Source organism: Lonchura striata, chromosome 6, assembly GCF_050655825.1.
Source record: "Lonchura striata isolate lonStrDom1 chromosome 6, ASM5065582v1, whole genome shotgun sequence".
NCBI classification, from domain to species: Eukaryota; Metazoa; Chordata; class Aves; order Passeriformes; family Estrildidae; genus Lonchura; species Lonchura striata.
The window spans coordinates 28193933-28213984 of record NC_140708.1 but is presented as its reverse complement, the minus strand read 5'-3'; the positions used below and the strand labels follow the sequence as shown (position 1 = coordinate 28213984).

The 20052-nt window shown below is 58.1% G+C and overlaps 2 protein-coding genes across 3 annotated transcripts; both read left to right on the top strand.

Annotated features, from left to right (window-relative positions):
• Positions 1-4: 4 nt before the first annotated feature.
• On the top strand, positions 5-5986 carry SFXN3 (sideroflexin 3). Of its 2 annotated transcripts, none has more exons than XM_085582708.1 (11): positions 5-358; positions 1728-1894; positions 2115-2285; positions 2447-2545; positions 2785-2860; positions 3301-3386; positions 3707-3834; positions 3960-4009; positions 4163-4212; positions 4667-4714; positions 4975-5986. In XM_085582708.1, the coding sequence occupies exons 1-11, from the start codon at positions 236-238 to the stop codon at positions 5069-5071; spliced, it is 1095 nt and encodes a 364-aa protein (XP_085438834.1). In that variant the 5' UTR covers positions 5-235; the 3' UTR covers positions 5072-5986. The 2 variants fall into 2 exon arrangements, with proteins under 2 accessions (XP_085438834.1, XP_021392034.1); XM_021536359.3 differs by lacking the exon at positions 5-358 and adding an exon at positions 1125-1180.
• A 5833-nt stretch (positions 5987-11819) lies between these two features.
• On the top strand, positions 11820-17384 carry KAZALD1 (Kazal type serine peptidase inhibitor domain 1). Its single transcript, XM_021536234.3, has 5 exons — positions 11820-11924; positions 13414-14014; positions 15234-15394; positions 16361-16508; positions 16723-17384. The coding sequence occupies exons 2-5, from the start codon at positions 13513-13515 to the stop codon at positions 16806-16808; spliced, it is 897 nt and encodes a 298-aa protein (XP_021391909.2). The 5' UTR covers positions 11820-11924; positions 13414-13512; the 3' UTR covers positions 16809-17384.
• The last annotated feature ends 2668 nt before the right edge of the window (positions 17385-20052 follow it).

Sequence of the window (20052 nt, the reverse complement as noted above, 5' to 3'; positions counted from 1 at the left end):
AATCGAGAGCGGCCGGGGCCGGCCTTGCAGCTGGCGTGGGGGGGACAGTCCCGTGGGTGTCCCCCGAGAGGGGGCCCGGGGGCGCGACCCCCGGCTAGGCTGCGTGGGGTAAGGGATGTGGTGTCCCCCCTGACCTCGTCCCTTAGCGCAGAGCGTCCCGGGGGCACACAGGGGAAACTGAGGCACGCTCAGGGGAGGAGGGGTGTCGCATCCCCCGGCTTCGCTCACTCCGGTGATGCGAGCCGGTATCCCCCCGTGTCCTCCTTCCCGGGGGGCATCGCCTCCAGCCGGGGCCGGCCGTGACCCCCCGGCGGGGCCCTGCGCCGCCAGCGCGAACCCGACACCGCGGCGGTTTCAGGTGATGCGCGGCGGCCGCGGGGACTGCGGGGGGGCCGCGGGCGGGCGGCGGGGGCGGGGGCCGGCGCGGGGGGGGCGCCCCGACAACGCCGGGGTGAGGGGCTGGGGGGGCACGGCCGGCGTGGGGACACGCACCCACATGCACACACACCCCATGCACCCACACGTCCACGGCATGCGTGTCCGTGCCCTTGCGCGCACTCACAGACACCCACGGAGCGCCGCACACGCGTGGACGTGGCCCCGCTCACACACGAGTGTTCCGACACGCACCGCCCTACGCACGAGCCGGCGCCCACTCCCGCGGAGGCGCCGTCCCCGCGCGCCCCGGCGCAACGACCGCGACACGCGTGGGCGCCGACGCGGCGCGTGCGAGCGCGGCGCTACGGACACGCGTGCGCGCGTGGCGCGCGCATCGAGACCCCGGGGACACGCGCGCGGCTGACACGGGGACGCGCGGAAACGCGCACGTGAACACCCACGTGCAAACACGCGCGCACACGAGCACCCGAGCGAGCGGAAGCGCCGACGCGCGGTCACGGGCAGGCGCGTGCACGCCCACGGGCACGCCCGCACACGCGCGGGAGGGCCACGGGCGCCGCGTGTGGCTCGGCACGTACCGCTCCCCCCACCGCCGGCCCCGGTCACGCGTGGTCCCCGCCGCCCCCCGCGCGCCGCCCTCCCCGGCCCGTCCCGCCCCGCCCCGCCCGGCGCGGGGCCGCCCACCCGTGACGAAGCCTCACGTCAGCGCGCGCAGGGGCGGGAGTGGGGCGGTGGCGGCGGCGACGGCGGCGCGGGCACGGCGGGAGCTGTCGCGGGAGCCGTGAGTGCGGGGGGCGCCCGAATCCCTGTGCCGGGGGGGTCACGCGTGGCGGGAGGGATGCTCGGCGCGGAAAGGAAGGGAGCAGAGGCTCGCTTCTTGCGGGGCAGGGCGGGTGTGGAAATAGAGCCGTGCCGGGTGTGTCGGTGCCTTGCCGGGAGGGACATTCCTCCTTCCAGGGCCCTTCCTCACCCCGCTCTCTGGCGCTGGCAGCAGCTGTGGCCCCTAAGTGGTGGGTCCGTGTCTCCTCCTCTGTGACCGGGGTGCCCTGTGAGGGTGGGGGGTCCCTGACTTCTGGCGGCTGGTGTGGGCAAGGTCGGGGGTTTTTCTTTGGCGCATTGCAAGGTGCAGTCCCATTACAGGTCGCACTACCCACAAACTGCCTCGAGTGCTGGGCTCAGGAGCTGCTGCTGAGCTCCTTTACAAAGGAGCTGCTGTTCACCCCTTGTCCCCCCAGGCTGGGGGAGCACCAGAGGTGCTGCAGCAGGGATGTGGGGGGGACACACAGGCACCACATCCCACATAACCCTTTCATCCCCCGCCCTGCCAGAACATGCCACCATCCTTGCCTGCCACCATCAACATCCGGGAGCCCCGTTGGGACCAGAGCACCTTTCAGGGCCGGGCCAAGCACTTCTTCATGGTGACCGACCCCCGAAATCTGCTGCTCTCAGGGGCTACACTGGAGGAAGCCCGACGGGTGGTGGAGGACTACAGGTACCCACTGGGAGGGTGGATGTACCCTCAGCACTGCTCCCAGGCAGGAGCCATTCCCAGGAGTGGGACTAGAAGTGATGCTGGCACCCCTGGCCCAAGCTCCCAAAACTGCCTGGCTGGTCCCTAAGGCATCTCCCAGCCGACACAAACAGTGTAGGGGACCAGTTTGGCCATGTGTGCTGGCAGAGAGTCTTTCAACAGTGTTACCCTTACCTGGCAGGGCAGGCACTGTGCACCCTGGGCTGACAGAGGACCAGCTTTGGCGGGCAAAGTACATCTATGACTCGGCTTTCCACCCCGACACGGGCGAGAAGATGATCCTTGTGGGACGCATGTCCGCTCAGGTCCCCATGAACATGACCATCACTGGTTGCATGTTGACCTTCTACAGGTACCTGTCCTCTCCTCACCTCAGGACCACGAGGATGCCTGGAGGATCCTCCTGGCTCTGGGGTGAGGAGGGGACACGTGTCCCATACCCCACTCATACTCGTGCTCTAGGAGCATGGGTGACATCCCCCAGTGTCTCCAGCACCCTCCTCTCTCTGACAGGACCACGCCAGCTGTGCTGTTCTGGCAGTGGGTCAACCAGTCCTTTAATGCTATTGTCAACTACACCAACCGCAGCGGAGATGCACCCATCACCCCCAGGTAAGTATCTCTCTGACCACGTCCTTGAGGCACCCCAAAACACCAGGGGTGCGCCTTGAATAGCAGGGAACTGTGAGATGGGACAGTGGAGACCTGGTGAAGGCAGAGATGGATGCCATTGGGGCTGTCAGGGTTAGTGGTAGAGCTGAGACTCTTGAAGGGCATGCTGTTCCTCCCTTTGGAAGGGCAACTGGGATGGGGAGAGCCTGGCTTACTGGTGTCACTTCCTGCTCTTTCAGCCAGTTGGGGACAGCCTATGTGAGTGCAACCACGGGGGCAGTAGTCACAGCACTGGGACTCAAATCCCTCACCAAGGTAAGCTGATCCTTGGCCATTGCCACTGCGGGATGTGGACCCTCCCCATGGAATCTACCTCAGCTCTGAGCTGAGCTGGGGATTCACCTGGAGTGGAGGAGAAAATGAAGAAAAGGGGTTTGCTGAGGTTGCCCACACGAGACAACTGCTCTCCCCAGTGGTGGCTGTGGAGATGGCCTGTCCCTCCAGCCTGGCTCTGGATATATCTTCTGGTTTCTTTCACCCCTCAGACTCTGTCCAGGCCTGGCAGGGGACCTGGGTTTCCCCAGACCCTTTGGTCTGTACGGCTTTTACCAGCTGAGAGTTGCAGGGGAGAAGTGAACGCTTTTCCCCCAGTGGGGCTGGGACACCCCAAGGTCTTGCAGGAAGATCAAGGCAGGCCTGGGGACAGCCAGCTCTGCCCTCAGACCCTCTGTGTGGTGTTCTGCTTTTCCCCCCAGCACTTGCCAACCCTCATTGGCCGGTATGTGCCTTTTGCGGCTGTGGCAGCTGCCAACTGCATCAACATCCCGCTGATGAGGCAGAGGTGAGCCCCTGAGGTGGGACAGCCTTGCCTCGGGGTTTGTAGGCACTGGTTGGGAATGCAGGGACTTCCTTGCTGATCCTCAGCGTGGGGGGTTGGCTTGGAGGTACAAGCACCTGGTTGCAACCTAGGGGGTTATTGGTCCCTGTATTGAGGACTGCTGCCAAATGTGAATGTGGGTCCAGCTGAGACTCCCTCTGATTTATTGTGTAGTTGATGGGGTACAGAAGATGTCAGCCTCTCTTGGAGACATGTCCCTGTCCTGTGTCCTGATCCCCTCACCATTGTACCCTGTGGCCCCCTGACCCCCTCTGTCCCTGCAGAGAGCTCAAGCTGGGGATCCCTGTCACAGATGAGAATGGGAACCGCCTGGGGGAATCCACAGCAGCAGCCCAGAAGGCCATTTTCCAGGTGGTGGTGTCCCGCATTGGCATGGCAGCGCCGGCCATGGGTGAGTGTCCCTTCCTCCACCTGTGCTGGGAGATTGCAGCTGATCCCTGGCAGCGTAGGATGAGGTCCTACTGCTGGCAGGGTACTGTGAGCACTGGGAGCTCATCTCCTTTCTCCCTGCCTCAGCCATTCCACCAGTGATCATGAACATGCTGGAGAAGAGAGCTTTCCTGAAGGTACCAGTGAACCTGGGACGGGCAGGTGGGCGTAGGGACACCCGCCAAGCTTGGCACATTGTTGGCACCCCTCAGGGCTGGCACCTTATTGGGGAATAGACACCTTCCTGCCCTGTCTACCGCACTGACACATCCTCTCCCTGTCCCTGGCAGCGGTACCCGTACCTGAATGCTCCCCTGCAGGTCAGCCTGGTGGGACTCTGGTAAGTCCTCCTCCACCAATGGGCATCGCTGCCCTGGGCATACCAAGCCCAAGTGTATGGAAAAGTACTGCTGGGAACTCTGCTTGGCAGTGGGGGGAGAGAATTGCCCCAAAGTTTCCTGGGGGGATGCCAGAGCTTGGCCAAGCTAGTTGCACCCCAGGCAGATGGGATGGGATATGAGGTTCTGGGGCCAGGAGTTGTTTTGCTTCATCTTGGCGTCTCTTAAGCCTGCCATGGGCTCCTACTCAGCATTGCTGTTCCCCCACATAATTGTGGGACAGACTTTGCCCCTCCTCAGGAGCCAAATGCAGAGTCTGCAGCTTGGAGAGGGCATCTCTGTAGCCCTTTCCTGGCTGAACACCTGGCTGCCTCATTGCTGCTCTGGGATCAGGCCATGGTGGGTGTGGGTGATTTATGCAGCCCAGCTTCACCTTTCCATGTCTTTCCTTTGCAGTTTGGTGTTCGCCACCCCGTTGTGCTGTGCACTCTTCCCACAGAAAAGGTACAGTTAGGGACTTCGCCTGCATGTGTGGCTCCTGTGTGGGATGGGGGTGCTCTCTGACTCCCAAGAGATTCTTTTGCTTCTTTGAGCAGTCAGGGGCTTAAACCTGTGCACACACATCTCTGTGCACAGGCAGCAGACCCAAGGGTCTCTGCTGGGCCATGGGGACAGCATCCCCATGGGGTGCAGCAGATAGTTTCCAAGCTGAGGCCACTGGTGGGTATACCCCTCCATCCTCTGTATCCATGTTTCCTCTACAGCTCAATGCCTGTGAGCAGCCTGGAGCCTGAAGTCCAAGATCAGATCCGGAAGAAAGATCCATGGCTGGAGACGGTCTACTTCAACAAAGGGCTCTGAGCAGGGTCCTGGGGTGGCTGAGATGTGCCCCCTGGAGCTGTCAGGCCAGCGCATTGCTGAGCTTCACCCTTTGGATCCCCTTGGGGCTGCCGCCGCTTTCCCTTGGCCATTGCGTGTCCATAGGTCCCAGGTGCTCAGCCCTGCTTCCCAGGGTGCCTGCAGCCACGCAGCACCACAGCAAACCCTGTCCCTGTGCCCACCTCAGCCCTGCTCTGGGGACCTCCTGGCTGGTACCCTGGTGCACTACTCCTCTCTGTGTGTGCCTGTAGCTCTGTGCAGTGCGCAGGGAAGTGCAGGCAGCAACACCAGAGACTTTGTGAGCTGTGGTGGAGGGAAAAATAAAAGTGAGATGAGGAAGAAAATGGTGCTCCCCAGCTTTAGGAGGCAGCAGAGAATCAGCAATTGAAGGTAGAGTACCTCTGCAAGCACCCTCCGGTGCCCAGTGGTTCAGCAGCTGGTACCTGGGGATGGCAGAGCAGCTTTTGGAGAGGAAAACTCCCCGTACCCAAAATAGCTGGGGGTGAATGATCAATTGCATGTAATGGCTTGAACTCAGAGTGGGGGGTCTCTCCCAGCCCAGGCCTGTACTCTGCTCCCAGCTCACCTTCTGCTCTCCTCCAGGCTGCTCTGGGGATTTAATCTGGCTTTCTGCTGCTGCCATCCTCAGAGCAAATGGCACATTTTAATCCCAGTAGAGTCTTGGTTTTTATTCTCATTTTAATGCCATCTGCGTCCAGGGCTGGGCTTCCCCTGAGGGCTTACTGTACCCCCTCTTGGAGTGCTTGCTTTCAGGTGGACCTTCTCAAATAGCTTTAAGTGCACTGTGGTTTCCCCTAGATATTTTTGATATACGTATAATGTACCTATATATACCAAACAATAAAGACAGATTGTTTATACAAAACCAACAGCAAAGAGAAGTGTGCTGCTCGCTAATTTGTATATGGTGGAAAGGGAGACTGCTGTTGGGGTGAGGATGGGAGCAGGAGAGAGGGGCAGGCTGGCTTTTGGGATGCCTCTGCACCCCATGAGGCTGGGTTCTGCTCCCTGCTTTCCAGCCCGCTGCCTTTGCAGCAGCTCTGGCTGGCCTGGCATGTGTTTAAGCTTATCCAGCTGTCAGGAGGGCTTTTTTTAGTACAGTCGGCTTTGGACCTTGCTGCTGCACAGAGAGCTCTGCTAAGCTGCTGCCCTGGATGCTGCTGGTTTGGAGAGGCCAGAGCATCACCCTGGCTCTGCCCACACTCACACCCCCTCTTGCAGCCTGCTCACAGAACAATCCCAGCCCTGCTCCTGTGCCTTCCCTGCAGGACTATTTTTATCCCACTTTCTATGTACAGCTATCGAAGAACACATTGGAGAGCACATCACTGCTGTTACAGGACCCTGGCAAGCCTGCAGGCAGCAGCTGCCTCCCCCTCAAGCTTTCTGTCGGAGCGATGGATGTCCAGCCAGGGAGAGCAGGGTGGAGGCGAGTGTGCTCTGCAGTGCCCCGTGCTGAAGGATGGAGGAGCAAGACCACTGCAAAGGCCAAGATGGGCATATACAGCAGTGAAAGATAAGGGCCAGGCAGCCCAAAGCCACCCTGTGCCACAGCTTCCACAGCTGGCAGGGGCTGGCAGAGGCCAGGCTCGAGCTGCTTCCCTCAAGGGGCAGCCAGGAGAACACCTGCACCCAGCACCTGCCCAGGGTGGGGAAGTGAGTGGATTGGGACAGGCACATCAGGGATCTGTCCCCCTCCTTCTTCTGGCCCTGGAATATTGCAAATATCTCCCCTGAGCCAGCCATTGGCAGCTTATAAATAATGCAGCCCCTTGCCGTGCAATAAGGGCTTGTCAGTAGCTATTCTGCTCTCATAAATTAAAGATGAAAAGGTACAAGGCTCTTGCCAGAAAAATGAAGACAAATTTTTAATAGCTTGCCAAGACACAGGGAGATAGAGCGCTCAGGAAAAATGAATTACATTTTTATTATGTGTTTTATTGTGGTATAATTGAACGGGATTATCTAAGAATACAATATATTTCCAGAGCAGTGTAAAGAAAACAAAAATAATGATGACACCTGCCTCCTCCCACACACATCACCCGGCTTTGCAGGGACACCCTCCTTGTGTGTGACTGGGAGCTGGCCCGGAGCTGCTGGAGGCCACAAGAGGCAGAGATGGAAATGGGAGGTACATGGGACCAGAGACACAGATGCTTGGGGTGGCTGGGTCTGGCTGCATGGGTCTGGCAGGGCTGAGTCTGGGCTCACCCCAAGAGCCCCCCAAGAACTGTGAGTCTGGGATACAGGGCAGTATGGTGTGGCAATACTTTGGCCACACAGAGCCACTGAATGTCTTTTGTCTGTCACCTGCTTTCATTCCATCCCTGAGAGCCCCTTTGGTCTGTCCCACACCTGCACAAGCTGGCACCACTAGGCAGAGCCATGAAAAACTCAGTACTGGAGTGTTGCAGGTCTGGGGTGCTCAGCCAGTGTGTTCTCTTCTGAAGCCAGCAATGGTGCAGATTCAGACACTTCACTGCACTAGGGGAACCTGTCCTCGTGGATTCCCCTGACTGGGGAAGAGAAAATTCCCTTGGCCAGTGACTTTTGGGGTTGACAAGCCCAAAAGGGACACTGCTGCCTCTGCAGGGGAGCTCAGAATGCAGCAGTGGATGCAGGGAGCAAGGATGCTCAGTCCCTTCCCGAGCTGACTCATCACAGAGGTCAAGGGCCAGTCCCAGAAAGAGAGCAGCTCGATGTCCCCAGGGCTTCTGGAGGTGCTGGGCGGCGCTGGGCTGGGGACATCGATTGGTCCCTGGCATTTTTAATGAGCTGCCCGACCACATGCTTTAACCTTGCCCATAATGAGGGCGAGCAGCAGCAATCCCTACCGCCTCAGCCGGCTCCCCCAGCCTTAATGAGCTAATCAATACTTGTTCTCAGCTTAATTTCCAGCTAATTGCTCTTTAATGACGCCTGGAAATGGGCAGCCTCTTGCAGGGGGGAGCGGGCAGGCTCCCCCTCCCCAGTGCCCGTCCCCAGTGGCAGCGGGTGCCGGGGTGCTGGCAGCGGGTCACCTTCCCTGGCTGCGTCCCAGCCCTGCTGGCGCTTCTGGAGGCTGGGGACAGGGTGGGTGGCAAAGGCGACAGCGGGCGCGGTGCTGCCGAGCTGGCAGCACCCTATGAAGCACCCAGCCCGTCTTGGGGGGGCCATGCAGCCCGGAGCACCAGGCTGAACAGAGGAGCCCACCATCACAGCAGGATGTGCCCAAGCCCCTCAGGACATTACACTGCGGTGAGGGCTCCCAGGCTCGGCTGATAGAGGGGCTTTTAGCGCGCAGGAAGATAAGGGTGGTGTGCCTGAGGTGTCCATACATTACTCCAGGTTCTGCAGCCCCCAGGTACGGGGTCAGTGTCACCGCAAGGGGCCGGGGACGAGGCCAGCAGTGCCCTGGAGGTGGCAGCAGAGACCCCGCAGCCGCCGGCCCGCCCCGCCGCCGCCCCGCGGCCGGGGCAGCCCCGGGGCCGGGCCGGGCCCCGCTTGCCGCGGGCTCGGGGCGTGGGCGGAGCGGGCGGGTCACCCTTCTCACCCGGCACCGCAGTGTCACATTTGGCACGATCGCGCCAGTGCGGGGACATCCCGGGAATGCAGCCCCCGCCGTCTTCTCCGTTCCTGCCGCCGGGTTATTAGACTTGCGCTTGGATGGGGCTGGTGGAATCCTTGGCTCAGGATTCCTGCTGGGGTGGAGCTGAGCCGCGGCTCTTGCCGGGGCCCCGGGCAGTCTGGACACCGGGGTGTCCCTTACCGTTCGGCCATCGCGCCTCGGGGCCGGGTGACCCTGAACACAGCTGCAATCACTTCCCCAAGAATTTGCTGACGGGTTGGTTCTTCAGAGGAATTTGGTCTGGAAAAGCCTGGAGAAACCTGAGCCTGGCTGCTTCCTAGAGCAGGTCTGGCCTGGCACGCAGATGGGGGTGACCTGCCTGCTGCCCATGTCTTGTCCCCACAGTGGAGCCCTGGAATGTGACTGGGGCTCCTCAAGAACCACTCAGCCTTGGCGTGGGCTGACCAGAACCAGGCTGCTTCAGACTGTCAGACAGCAGGAAACAGAGAGTGAAATGAGAGAGATTTGGTTTATTACCAGAAGGAGACACCCATGCCCTAGTCAATGTGCCAGCAGCATTCTGTCCCAGGATCTCTGGTGGCACGTGCTTCTGCTGTGACATAACCCACATTCTCAACCCCACCAGCCCAGCCCCAATGCTGCTCGCCAGCCCTGCCTGACATAATGTATGTTGAGTCACTTGGCCTAGGACTTTTTTTCCAGAGTGGATTTTTCCCTTGGCTTCGTCTGCCATAAACCCCAGATTGCTATGGGGTGTCTGGATTAGCCCAAAGCAGCAGGGGGGTCAGTAGGGCCAGGAGCAGTGTGGTACCCCTGACTAGATGTGATGCATTTCATTCTGATGGCAAAGCTTTGGAAGGATGCCAAGGATGTGGGCCTGCCAGGAGCACCCACGGGCTCCTGGCTTCCATGGGACCATCACAAGATGAGAAAACAGTGATGGGGAGCAACCCACCAGGAAGGGAGGAGGAAACTGGTGCTTTAGGCTCAGCCTTCAAAGCCCAGTTCCTGGAGCTTCACTGGGTTCAGGAAAAGTGAGGAAAAAGGAGAGATAACTAGCCAGCACTGGTAGGGAGCCAGGAATGCAATTCACCCAAGTGCCAGGCCATGCTGTGATCACCCTTTTCCCTGCAAAGCTGTCAAGCAATGTAAGCCACAAACCCCATTTGCAACCACGGCTGTGTTGATTGACTTCAGGTGTGATTGAGCAAAACTCCTTGTTAAGCACAGGTTAGATTTTCCACCCCTCATTCATAGCTGCTACTGTCTATTAACACATTCAATAGTCTCATTAAGCAGGAGGTTTAATTAACTGCCACATTTGAGCTCTGTCTTGTTGAGCTGAGCTAAGCTGCCCTTGGCTTTCTGAGGCTGGGTTGTATTTCTCTACAACTGGAGCTGCTCCTGCTCGGACCTGTGTTTGGATTTCACCTTTAGCCAGGGATTCTCCCCAGTTAGTGGCTGATGCTGTCGTGATGCTCAGGTGAATTCAGCCACACAGGCCATGATAATCCCATGAAGATAAGACACAGCAAGCGTTTGGGCCATGGTATATGAAAGAAGGAACTACGTGTGGGAAAGGACAGCAACAATGGGGCCTGTTCCCATGGGGCAAGAGACACAAATAACCTGATAGTCTGTTTTCAGCCATGCCTGGGATTTAAGTGCTGGCTCTGCTTCTGTGCTGGCCAGGAGCTTTGAGAGCAGGAGGTGGCAATCAGTGCCAGGCTTGCCTCACTGCTTCGCCCCCTGTGTGGAGCAGAGGCAAGTGAGAGTGTGCAGGAATGCCTGAATATGCAGGCAGTCCATCCTAAAGCAGGAAGGGTTGTATGGAAGGGATAACCCAGGAGGCTCAGCACTATAGTCTATCTCCTCTTTGCTCAGGCTCTGACCCAGCTCTGGGGCTGCATGTAGGAAAACCTCAGCCTTTCCTGACTTTTTCCCTGCTTCCAAAACAGCTGCAGCCGCAGCTGCTCAGCAGCTCGTGGATGCTGGACCTGAAAACTTGTGACATGTGGGGACCAAACTCAATAGGCTGAACAAGGGGAGCCAGGGAGGAAGGCAGCCCTGAGCCAAGGGGCTGGGGGCCACAGAGGGGGAGTGGGACATGAGGCTGAAGGCAGAGCTGGCAGGAAACCCCACTCTGCAGCAGGGGGCTGGGGAGGGGAGTTTGGCTGGCAGAGACAGATTTAAGGGGGCTGAAGCCTGCCGCATTTTCCGTTCGTTAGACATGGCTGGACTCACAATGTGACTGAGCAAAAACCCTGGAACCCAGAACAAATTTGCAGGAGGGTGTTGGAAAGCAAAAGCAAATTTTTGCAGCATGGTGAAGGAAACCAGATCCTTAGAAGGGTCCTGATTTGCTTGAGCTTCATGGAGGAACTAAGTCCCACAGAATCCTAGCCTGGAGAGGAGTGGGCTGTGTGATCCCACCCTGGCATGGCATCCAGAGCAGGATGCAAGTGCACGGTGTGTGTTTGTGCTGCAAAGGCATGCTGGCTCCCCCACTCCTCAGAGCCAATTCCAGCGGGAAACTGAGGCAGGGAGCAGCAAGGCAGCTTGCTGGGGAGGTCTGAAGCCCCAGCCCTGTGCACACAGGTACTGCGCTGCTGTGGCATGGAGTAGCCCTACCATTGCTCCCAATAGCTCCACTCCAGCCAAGGAGTGCTGTGGTTTACACACCAATACCCCCTCCACTCGTGGCTCCTGGTGTGAGGTGAGTGCAGACATCCCCCGAGAGTTATACCCCTATTTACTCACTGCAGCTGCTCAACTTTTCAGTCTATGTTTTCTAGCCAAATTACAGGCTGAGAGATGCTTTTGACCACTTCCTCAGCCATGCCCACTTGTCCCATTCACTTGTCCCCAAGGACTGCTGCCAAGTTGGACTGCAAAGGAGGGGACCTCAGTCCCTTCCTGCCCCATGGCTGGGGCGGAGCATCAGCCCAGGTCCCGCACACGCCTGGGGGTGATTCCAGCGGGGAGGTGCCCGTGCCAGGGAGCCGGAGCGGCAGAGCCCCGGGGCCAGGGTGCGGTGTGTGGCGGGACCCCGGCAGGGAAGGGGTGCCAGCCAGCCCGTGTCCCGGTCCAGGGACGGGCCGTGGGCCCGGAGAGGGGCGGGGGGATTCACGTTTCGCTGACATCACGGCGGTGCTGGAGCGGCCGGGGGCCAGCAGCCCCGGGGGCCAGCAGCCTCGCCGCCACGGCCGCTGCGCACCCGCGGGCCCGGCACCGGCGCCTCCGGTAAGTGGCGGCTTATGGCGGGGTGGCTCCCGGGGGCCCCCAGGGGACATCGTGCCCCTTCCCAGCACTCTTCCAGCACCCCCAGCGCCTGCACCCCAGACATGCGGAGCCAGAGACCAACTTCGCAATTCCCCCGCACCCTTTCTCTGGCCCCCCACATCCATCGGGGGATGGAGCCTTACTCCGGACAGACCGGGGTAGGGTGGGCGGGGGGACGCCTCCGGCACTGAGACCCTCTGCCCCTTTCCACCCCTGGGGCGCCTGCTGGTCTCTGGTAAAGGGGTCAAATCTTCACGGTTTTTTATCCGGGGATGCATATGTGTAACCCAATATCCGGGCCATCCCCACCCCAGCTCTGGGCTGTGTTAGCCCCGAGAGCGGGGGGTGTAGTTGGGGGGCTGCAGCTTGCCCTTCGGTGCTGTTCCCAGCGGGAGGGGTGGGGAGGGGACAACCTGTCTGCCTAGGTCTCCTCCCCGACCCCTCTGGCTTATACTGAGTCGCCCTGGGGCAGAGGACCATAATTTCACCCCATCTCAGGGAAGGCAGGGTATAACAGGGGCCAGGGAGAGATGTTCACAAAGGGATTTGGTTCGTTGTCACCCTCTCTGGGGACAGGCTCTGAGATGTCACATTTCCCCCCACCATGTAGAGATGGGAAGCCAGAGCAGATCAGCTTCTTCTTTCCCTGAGTAGGTAACGCAGGCCTGGGGTTTGAGGGCAGGGACCCTGCTGTGCTGGTACAGGCTGACCACAATGGGTCTACTGCGAGTCCAGTGGCTGCTCACCTGTGCACTGAGATCCTCCATGCTCAGCTTCAGTTGCCTGTGTGATAACTGAGGGGCTTAAAATACCTTCTGGGAGTGGGCATTTTTTCCCCTGCTCGGGTAGGTGGTACCTAAAAAGAGGGGTTACAGCAAAGGGAGGTAAGGAGAACAAAAGCCAGGCATGACTGGGAGAATCCTCCTGTCTTGGTTGCCTCCAGGACAGAAAGAGCACCTTGTCTGAGCTCCATTGAGCTACTCTACTGAGCTTGTATGGATGGTGAGAGAGGAAAAAAGTGTTTGTGACTCTTGCAAAGCAGTGGGGAAAGGAAAGGGGCTTGAGAGCAGCTTTCTGAAGGACACCAGGAGCTGAACCATAATGTAGAACAGCCTGTCCAGTGCCCTGCCAGCCCTGTGTCTTCGCAGGCTGTGCTGGGCTCAGAGGAGGCTGGACTTTTCATGCTGGGCTGCCAAAGGAACAGGATGAAACCTGATGGGCTGAGGTCATCAGAATTATCTCTCCAGAAGACATTCAGTGTCTCAGGGCAGGAACTGGTTGGGGAGCTGCAGGGTACAAAGGCTATGACTGCAGGGCTGGGGGTGAGAGGGGCTGGAAGTAATCCTCCCCTGCACATCATGCAGTGCTGCTGCTCAGAGCAAGCCAGCCAGGAGACAAAGGAGTGGGAGACACTTCCTGCACCAGTTACACACTTTCTCCCTCCTCACAGGCCAGGATGGCTCCTCAGATCTAGACAGGAAGACCAGAGCAGTGCTGGAAATCTCCATCCAAGTGACAGTAGGATTGGGATAGAGGAGCTGCCGTGAGGATGTCTGAAGCCAAACCCTTCAGCATCTCTTGCCTCATGCTTTCCTTGCTCTCCTTGCACTGGGCTTTGCTCCAGCTGGGCCAGGCTTTTCCCAGCACCTCTGACTACCTCCAGCGGGGCTGGCAACGGCTGCTGGAGGAAGGGGAGGGCTGCACTGAGTGCCAGCCCGAGGAGTGCCCGATGCCACGCGGGTGCCTGGCAGGCACAGTGCGAGATGCCTGTGACTGTTGCTGGGAATGTGCCAACCTGGAGGGACAGATCTGTGACCTGGACAACACCAACCACTTCTACGGCAAGTGTGGGGAGCACCTGGAGTGCCGGTTGGATGCTGGGGACTTGCGTCACGGAGAGGTGCCCGAGCCCCAGTGTGCCTGCCTCTCCCAGCTGGCCCTCTGCGGCTCTGATGGCAAAACCTACGCCCAGATCTGCAGGTTCCTGGAGGCTGCCCATGCTCACCCCGATGCCAACCTCACTGTGGCCCATGAAGGTCCCTGCGAGACAGGTAGTGGCCCCAGAGCTGTGGGAAGAGACAAGCAAGGGGATCTGGCTTAACTGTTTCACCTGGCAGCAAAGACACAGGGACAGGACTGCCCTGGGGGCTGCTCCATGCATATCATGTTCCCACTAGTCCCCCCACCCTGCTGCTCTGGGGGAGCCCCTTGCAGAACCAGTGCTTGGAGAAATCTGGGAGCAGCTTTGCCAAGAGGGAGTGGAGTTTATGGGAAGCAACAAATCCTGCTGGAGCAGATGGGGAAGTTCCAGGGAATTGTTAACGAATTCTTGGCGGCAGGGCTGGGTTCACACTGGCCTGCTGCTCCTGAGAAATGTGCCTTCCTCCTGCAAATAGAAACCAGGGTTGGTTTGGCTTGCTGTGTGATTTCCATCTCCCATTTAAAACTCAGGTGGGGGCTGAGGGGACAGTCTAGCAGGAAGGCCATGCCCCATCCTTCCAGTCTGGCACAGGTCACCCAGTGATGTCACTGCAGCCTAAGTGGTGTTAAGGTTGACCTTATTTTCTGTATATCATCAAGTTCTTGACTGTTTCCCCAGGTATATTTGGAGGTGGAAACCTTCCCTTGAACTCTGGCTTATGCTATGGGCCAGATCATGGAGCAGGTCTTCCAGATCATGGACCACCTGAGAAAGGTGGTCCCCAGTCCCTTCAGGGAAGGGATGTGGAACCTGGAGCTGTTTGCTCCATCCAGGAGATGGGGACCTGCTGACTCCCTTCATTGCTGACACGAGCTCTGGGTCAGAGCAGAGGCCTCATTTGGCTGGAGACTCAGCTACCTCATCCATCCTCACCAGCCTCAGGCTGGACGAGCGCCCCTTGGCCTTTCTCCCACAGGAGGAGCATGCTCCGATCACTCAGGAGAGCTTTGTTCTTTAACATTTCTGTCATTGCACTCTTCCTGTGGCATGTGTTGCTTGAGCATCATTGCACAGGTGGGGAAACTGAGGCCAGCAGGGATGGCAACCCTCCATGGATGGGGGGGATTGGGGAAGGAGCTCTCAGTCCCAGCTGTGAGGAGGGACGATGTCCTTGGGAAAGGTGAGGGTCTGCCATGGGAGGCTGAGGAGACAGACATGGGAAGGGTCTCAGCATCTCTATGTGAACCAAGTGCTGCTGCTCCAGAGACCAGCCCAAGAGAGCCCATGGGACCTACCAAGGGTGGGACCTCTTCTGAACCCACCCTGCTCTCCTCTGCCCCCCTTCCCAGAGCCTCAGATCACCTCTCCTCCCTATGACACATGGAACGTCACCGGGCAGGATGTCATCTTCGGCTGCGAGGTCTTTGCCTACCCCATGGCATCCATTGAGTGGAGGAAGGATGGCACAGAGATGCTGCTGCCTGGAGATGACCCCCACATCTCTGTCCAGGTGAGCAGTGTGCCCAGGGCATTGAAGACAACCCCAAGGTGACCCAATGCTTCTCAGAGCTCATGGACAACCAGACCTGAGAGTGGTCATATTCTAGGAATGGCCAAGCCTGGCTGCCTGGGAATGAGAAGGGGTGACTGGAAGCTGTATGAGGACTGACTGAGCCAGGGCTGGTGTCTCAGTGGCCACCAGCATAGCTCTCTTCTGTGATTTCTTCTAGTAATTTTTGAACTTATCCATAGAGTTCTGCTGCAGGGAGTTTCCTACTTGCCTGCCTTCAGTTTGCTGTACATGCTGGCTTCACTTGCAGTCTTGCTGGCAGGGCTGGAAAGAGGACCTCTGAGTGCCTTACAGCCTGGGTTGTCCTCTGGTCCTACCAGCACACTCAGGCAGTTCCTGCCCTTTTTTCCCATCAGCAGGGCATTCTTCCCAGATCTGGCAGGCTCAGGGGTCAGCATCCTGCCTGCAGCCAGCCCCAAATACAGCACCCAGCTGGGTGTACCTAGCTATTAGAGGGTGTGGGCAGAGGCAAAGGGGCCATGCACCTCTGCCAGGGACCAACAGGGAAGAAACTGTGGTGAAATGGATGGAGGGAGCCAGAGGAGCAGGTGGAACCTGGAACCATGGCCCCCATCCATCTTTCTGTCCTTCAGACCTCCCCCAGCTTGTCACAGGCTCCGACTGAGGATCTTCACCCCAAGCGGGATTACCCTGCCTGGTTGGAAGAAACTCTACTGTCCTCCACCCCTGGCCACCACACCATAATAGTAGTCTGTAGACACAGCTGCAGCCCAGCTGGGTCAGGAAAAGCTTATTTATTCCTGGGGATAAACAGAAAATAGCATGGCTGCTTCCAGAGCAATCCTGGGACCTCACTGCCTGCCAAAACAGGGACCCAGGGCTCTGTGGCACAGACTCCCTCTTGCTTCTGCCACAAGTGCTGACAGAAATCCTCTCTTCCTTCAGTTCAGAGGTGGCCCCCAGAAATACGAAGTGACAGGCTGGCTCCAGATCCAGGGTGTGCGGGTGACGGACGAGGGCACGTACCGCTGCTTCGCCAGGAACAGGGTCGGGGAGGCGGTGGCACTGGCCAGCCTGACTGTCTTCACTCCGGGTGAGCACCACGTCCTTATCTCCCTGCTCTCATGGGGCCATGGGGAGCGATGTTTGGCCACAGTGCACCAGTATGGCCGGAGCTGCTGGAGCATGGGGCTGTGCTGGGGATGCCCCAGAAAACTGCTGTGCATGGTTTGGCTTTGGTCCTGGTGGGGAAGGGGACAGGCACAGCAGGGTGGCAATGTCACATTGTCCCCATGCTGCCATTTCAGACCAACTCAACCTGACAGACTTCTCCATGCTGAAGCCCCATGTGACACCTGAGGACTACAGGGAGAGTGAGGAGGACTACTACTAGCCCAGAGATGGCATGTTCAGCTGCAGAGATCACCTTGCCCAGAGCGACCCTTCCCTGGGACTTGGGGACATCTCTGGAGCAAGCATCCTCTGGCCCAAAACTCCTTTTCTGAACAATCCTGGCATAGCAGCCTGTTTTTTGGGGTGGGGGACAGGGTGACACAACCTTTTTGGGTACCGAGGGATGGGATACTGGCTGCTTGGCAAGGGCTGGGGCCAGGGACAGCTCTGCCTGGAGCAGGGTGGATCTGTCCTCTGGCACTGAGCAGGTAGGACACTGCCAGGACAGCTGTGCTGTGTGTGATAAGGACTTGGTGCAGGGGATGGAGACAGCCCCCTTTGGGAGAGGAGGCCAGGGCAGGAGCATTAAGTCCTGTATGAATAATACTTGGGGAAACTGGAGCAGAGAGCTGGGACCTGACTGTGATAGCCAGTGTCACCTCTCCGTCTGCTCTGTATCCCCCAAGCACAGAGACATCCCAGCTTCTCCCCGGGACCTGAGGAACCTGCTGCCAAAACACCCTTCTCTTCTGTTTTGTTTTTAACCAGAAAAGTAGTGATTTGAGGAAACCAGGCACTTGTGGCTTTCAGAGCTGTCTTTCTTCCAGCTGAACCACCCTTGTTGTCAGAAATACTTTGGCCTTTTTTTTGTCTGACTTTATTTTTCCCTTCCATGCCTTTGACTGACTTCATGCTTTCCTTTGTCATTTTAGTTGATGTTATTTAAAATATACACACAGGACAAAGCCAAGGCTGGCTGACTGTCCTGCATCCACAAGGATGATTATGGGGGTGAGGAAGGGTGCAAACACTGTGGATGCTACCTAGTCCATTGTGGGGTGCTTGAGCTGGGGAGCCCTCCTGCCCATCCCAATGCTCACAGCTGGTCCTGGTGTGGGTCCTGCTCTTCCCACCCCACCTGGGAATGGGGTGCCCAGCAGACAATCTCCTGTGCAGGGGTGATGCATCCACTCCAATCACTGTACTCCCATGTGTTTGGATCCTATCCCACTGCTGCCTGTTTTCATCTTGGTGTTCTAAATTCTGTGACACTGGTCTTCACCCAAGTGGCCACAGCTCTGTCAAGTGTGGAGCAGCTCTGTGCCTAGTTGGTGAAGTAAAGGGATGCTCCAGTTTCCACTGGAAACATTATATTTAAAAAACAAACAAACAAACAAACAACACAAAAAAAAACCCCAAAACACCTACTTCCCAAACCTGGTGATTTAGAGCCAACTTTCATTTGGGGGAGCACAGGAAGGAAGCTCAGTACTGCACTGTGCTGCTCACTGTCCAGAGAGGGCTGTCAGCACCTTCCTCTGGGCATTCTGGGGCTGAGCTCACATTCAAGGGATGCTTTATCCCCCAGGGCAGCAGCATTTACAGGTGCTCTAAAGCTCTGTATGGACCAAACCACTCCCAGTTACTCAGTCCAGCTCCAGGGAGGTCCAGAACTGCAGCAGAGAGCCAGACCCTGTGAGAAAGGAATTGGCCAGAGCCCAGGCAGGAGCAGGCAGGATGCAATAAGGCTGGTGGCTCAGGTCCTGTGCTACTCTCCTTCACATGTTTTTTCTTTTCTTTTCTTCCTTTTTCTCTTGAGAGCTGGCTCAGATGACACAATTATGGCACTGAAACCTGAACAAGCAAATAAAAGGGACTTGTCTGGAACTGGCAGCAGAACAAAATTCCTGCAGACGGTGAGGCTGGGCCAGTTCTGGCCCCTTGCACCACAGCTTGATGGGGCACTGCTGCCCTGCCTGCTGGAGTGCCTACTCTTTCTGGAAGAAAACCCCTTCTCAGCCAGAGAAATGCAAAAGCCATTGATGCCTCAGCTTCTCCTTTCATCTAAGAGGTTAACAGAACCCTCCTGGGCTGCTCCGTCAGAGTCAGAGGGTGTTCAGGAGGGAGCAGGGACAGAAGTGTGCCATTGGCTTTTATTTTGCTTTTTTTGGGTGTAAAACATTCTCTCAGAGAAGCTGGGCCTTTTTTAATCCATCCTCATCCCCTTCCTGTTTTGCACACAAATGAGCTGGTGGAACTGGGCCACACTCAGGCTGAGGCTGCCACGGGGAAATCCGAGAGCGTCCCGGGGCTTCAGCAGTCAGGAGCTGCTTGTTGGGCTCCCAGCCGGTGCCCAGGGCTGGCCCCCAGCCAGGGCTGCCATACCAACCCTCCTCAGGGCCAGGCTTGCCCTGCCCGTGTTGGCACAAACCCAGGTTGTGCCGGGTGCGGGTGCAGCTTTGGGCTGGCTGGAGGGTGTCAGATGCAGCACACGCTCCATCCCTGGCTCTCCGTGTGCTCTGCAGGACAATGCCCTGCCTGGGCAACTGCATCTGGGTCTCAGTCCTTGCCCCACTCTGCTTCACAGCCAGTGCCTTCATACCCTGTAGGGAGCTGGCAGAGAATGCTGGTGGTTCCAAGGGCTGTGTGTCCCAGACTCCTCAGATCCCACTGTCTGACTGGCAGGCAGGAGCTCAGCCAGTAGTTGAGCCCCTCTTCCCTGAAGGTAAAGGGCAGCAGAGTGGTTCCAGGGGCACAGAGAGGGCTGGTGTCTCCTCATCCCAGCTCCCAGTCTTGCCATTTCCAGTCACTTAAAAATTAAAGAAGCCAATATTGCTGCACGGCTGGAATCGGTCACTGCCACAGAGCTTAATTGAGGTTATTTGTTGGCTCTAAAAACATTTGGTCACCTCTGCTGCTGGCTGCTGGGATGTTTCCTGCAGTCCCTGCCCCAAGGAGGGGGCATCCCAGGTTCTGCAGATCCTGTTCTCAGCTCCAGGCACCCAGAGGGTCCCGGGGACCTGACCAAACCTGGTGTCCCTGTGGGTCCAGAGGGTGTGCCCCAATGGATGCAGCATCAAATTCCTTTACTGGCTGATCTTTGGTGCAGTTGCTTTCTGGGGGCAGAGGGAGCTAAGCAGCTCCTGCCAGTCCAGCTGACTGCACTCAGAGCACCTGATCAGGTGAGCCCAGAGGTCAGGCTGATGTCAGGGACGGGGAGAGCTGGACTGGGAAGTGTTGACTGGCCCAGGCACAGCACCCACACCTCCAGGCCACCTGGAATGAGCAAGGTGTGGGTACTTCCCAGGGCACCAGAGGTCACTGAGAGCCTGGGTACAAAGAAGGGGCCTCTTGTCCTGCCAGGACCTGAAAGATCCTGGAGATGCACCCTCTGATCAGCTGCCAGCCACAGGGTTTTGCAGTCTGCAAGGGAAAACCCACTAAATCAAGCAAGTAAATACACT

What these genes read in the sequence shown, in the direction of transcription:
- KAZALD1 (XM_021536234.3), top strand. Translation starts at nt 13,513, where the DNA reads ATGTCTGAAGCCAAACCCTTCAGCATCTCTTGCCTCATGCTTTCCTTG. An exon ending in TGAAGGTCCCTGCGAGACAG is followed by an intron (nt 14,015 to 15,233) that starts GTAGTGGCCCCA and finishes CCCCCTTCCCAG; the next exon opens with AGCCTCAGATCACCTCTCCT. An exon ending in CCTGACTGTCTTCACTCCGG is followed by an intron (nt 16,509 to 16,722) that starts GTGAGCACCACG and finishes CTGCCATTTCAG; the next exon opens with ACCAACTCAACCTGACAGAC.
- SFXN3 (XM_085582708.1), top strand. Translation starts at nt 236, where the DNA reads ATGCGAGCCGGTATCCCCCCGTGTCCTCCTTCCCGGGGGGCATCGCCT. An exon ending in CGACACCGCGGCGGTTTCAG is followed by an intron (nt 359 to 1,727) that starts GTGATGCGCGGC and finishes CCGCCCTGCCAG; the next exon opens with AACATGCCACCATCCTTGCC. An exon ending in GACTCAAATCCCTCACCAAG is followed by an intron (nt 2,861 to 3,300) that starts GTAAGCTGATCC and finishes TTTTCCCCCCAG; the next exon opens with CACTTGCCAACCCTCATTGG.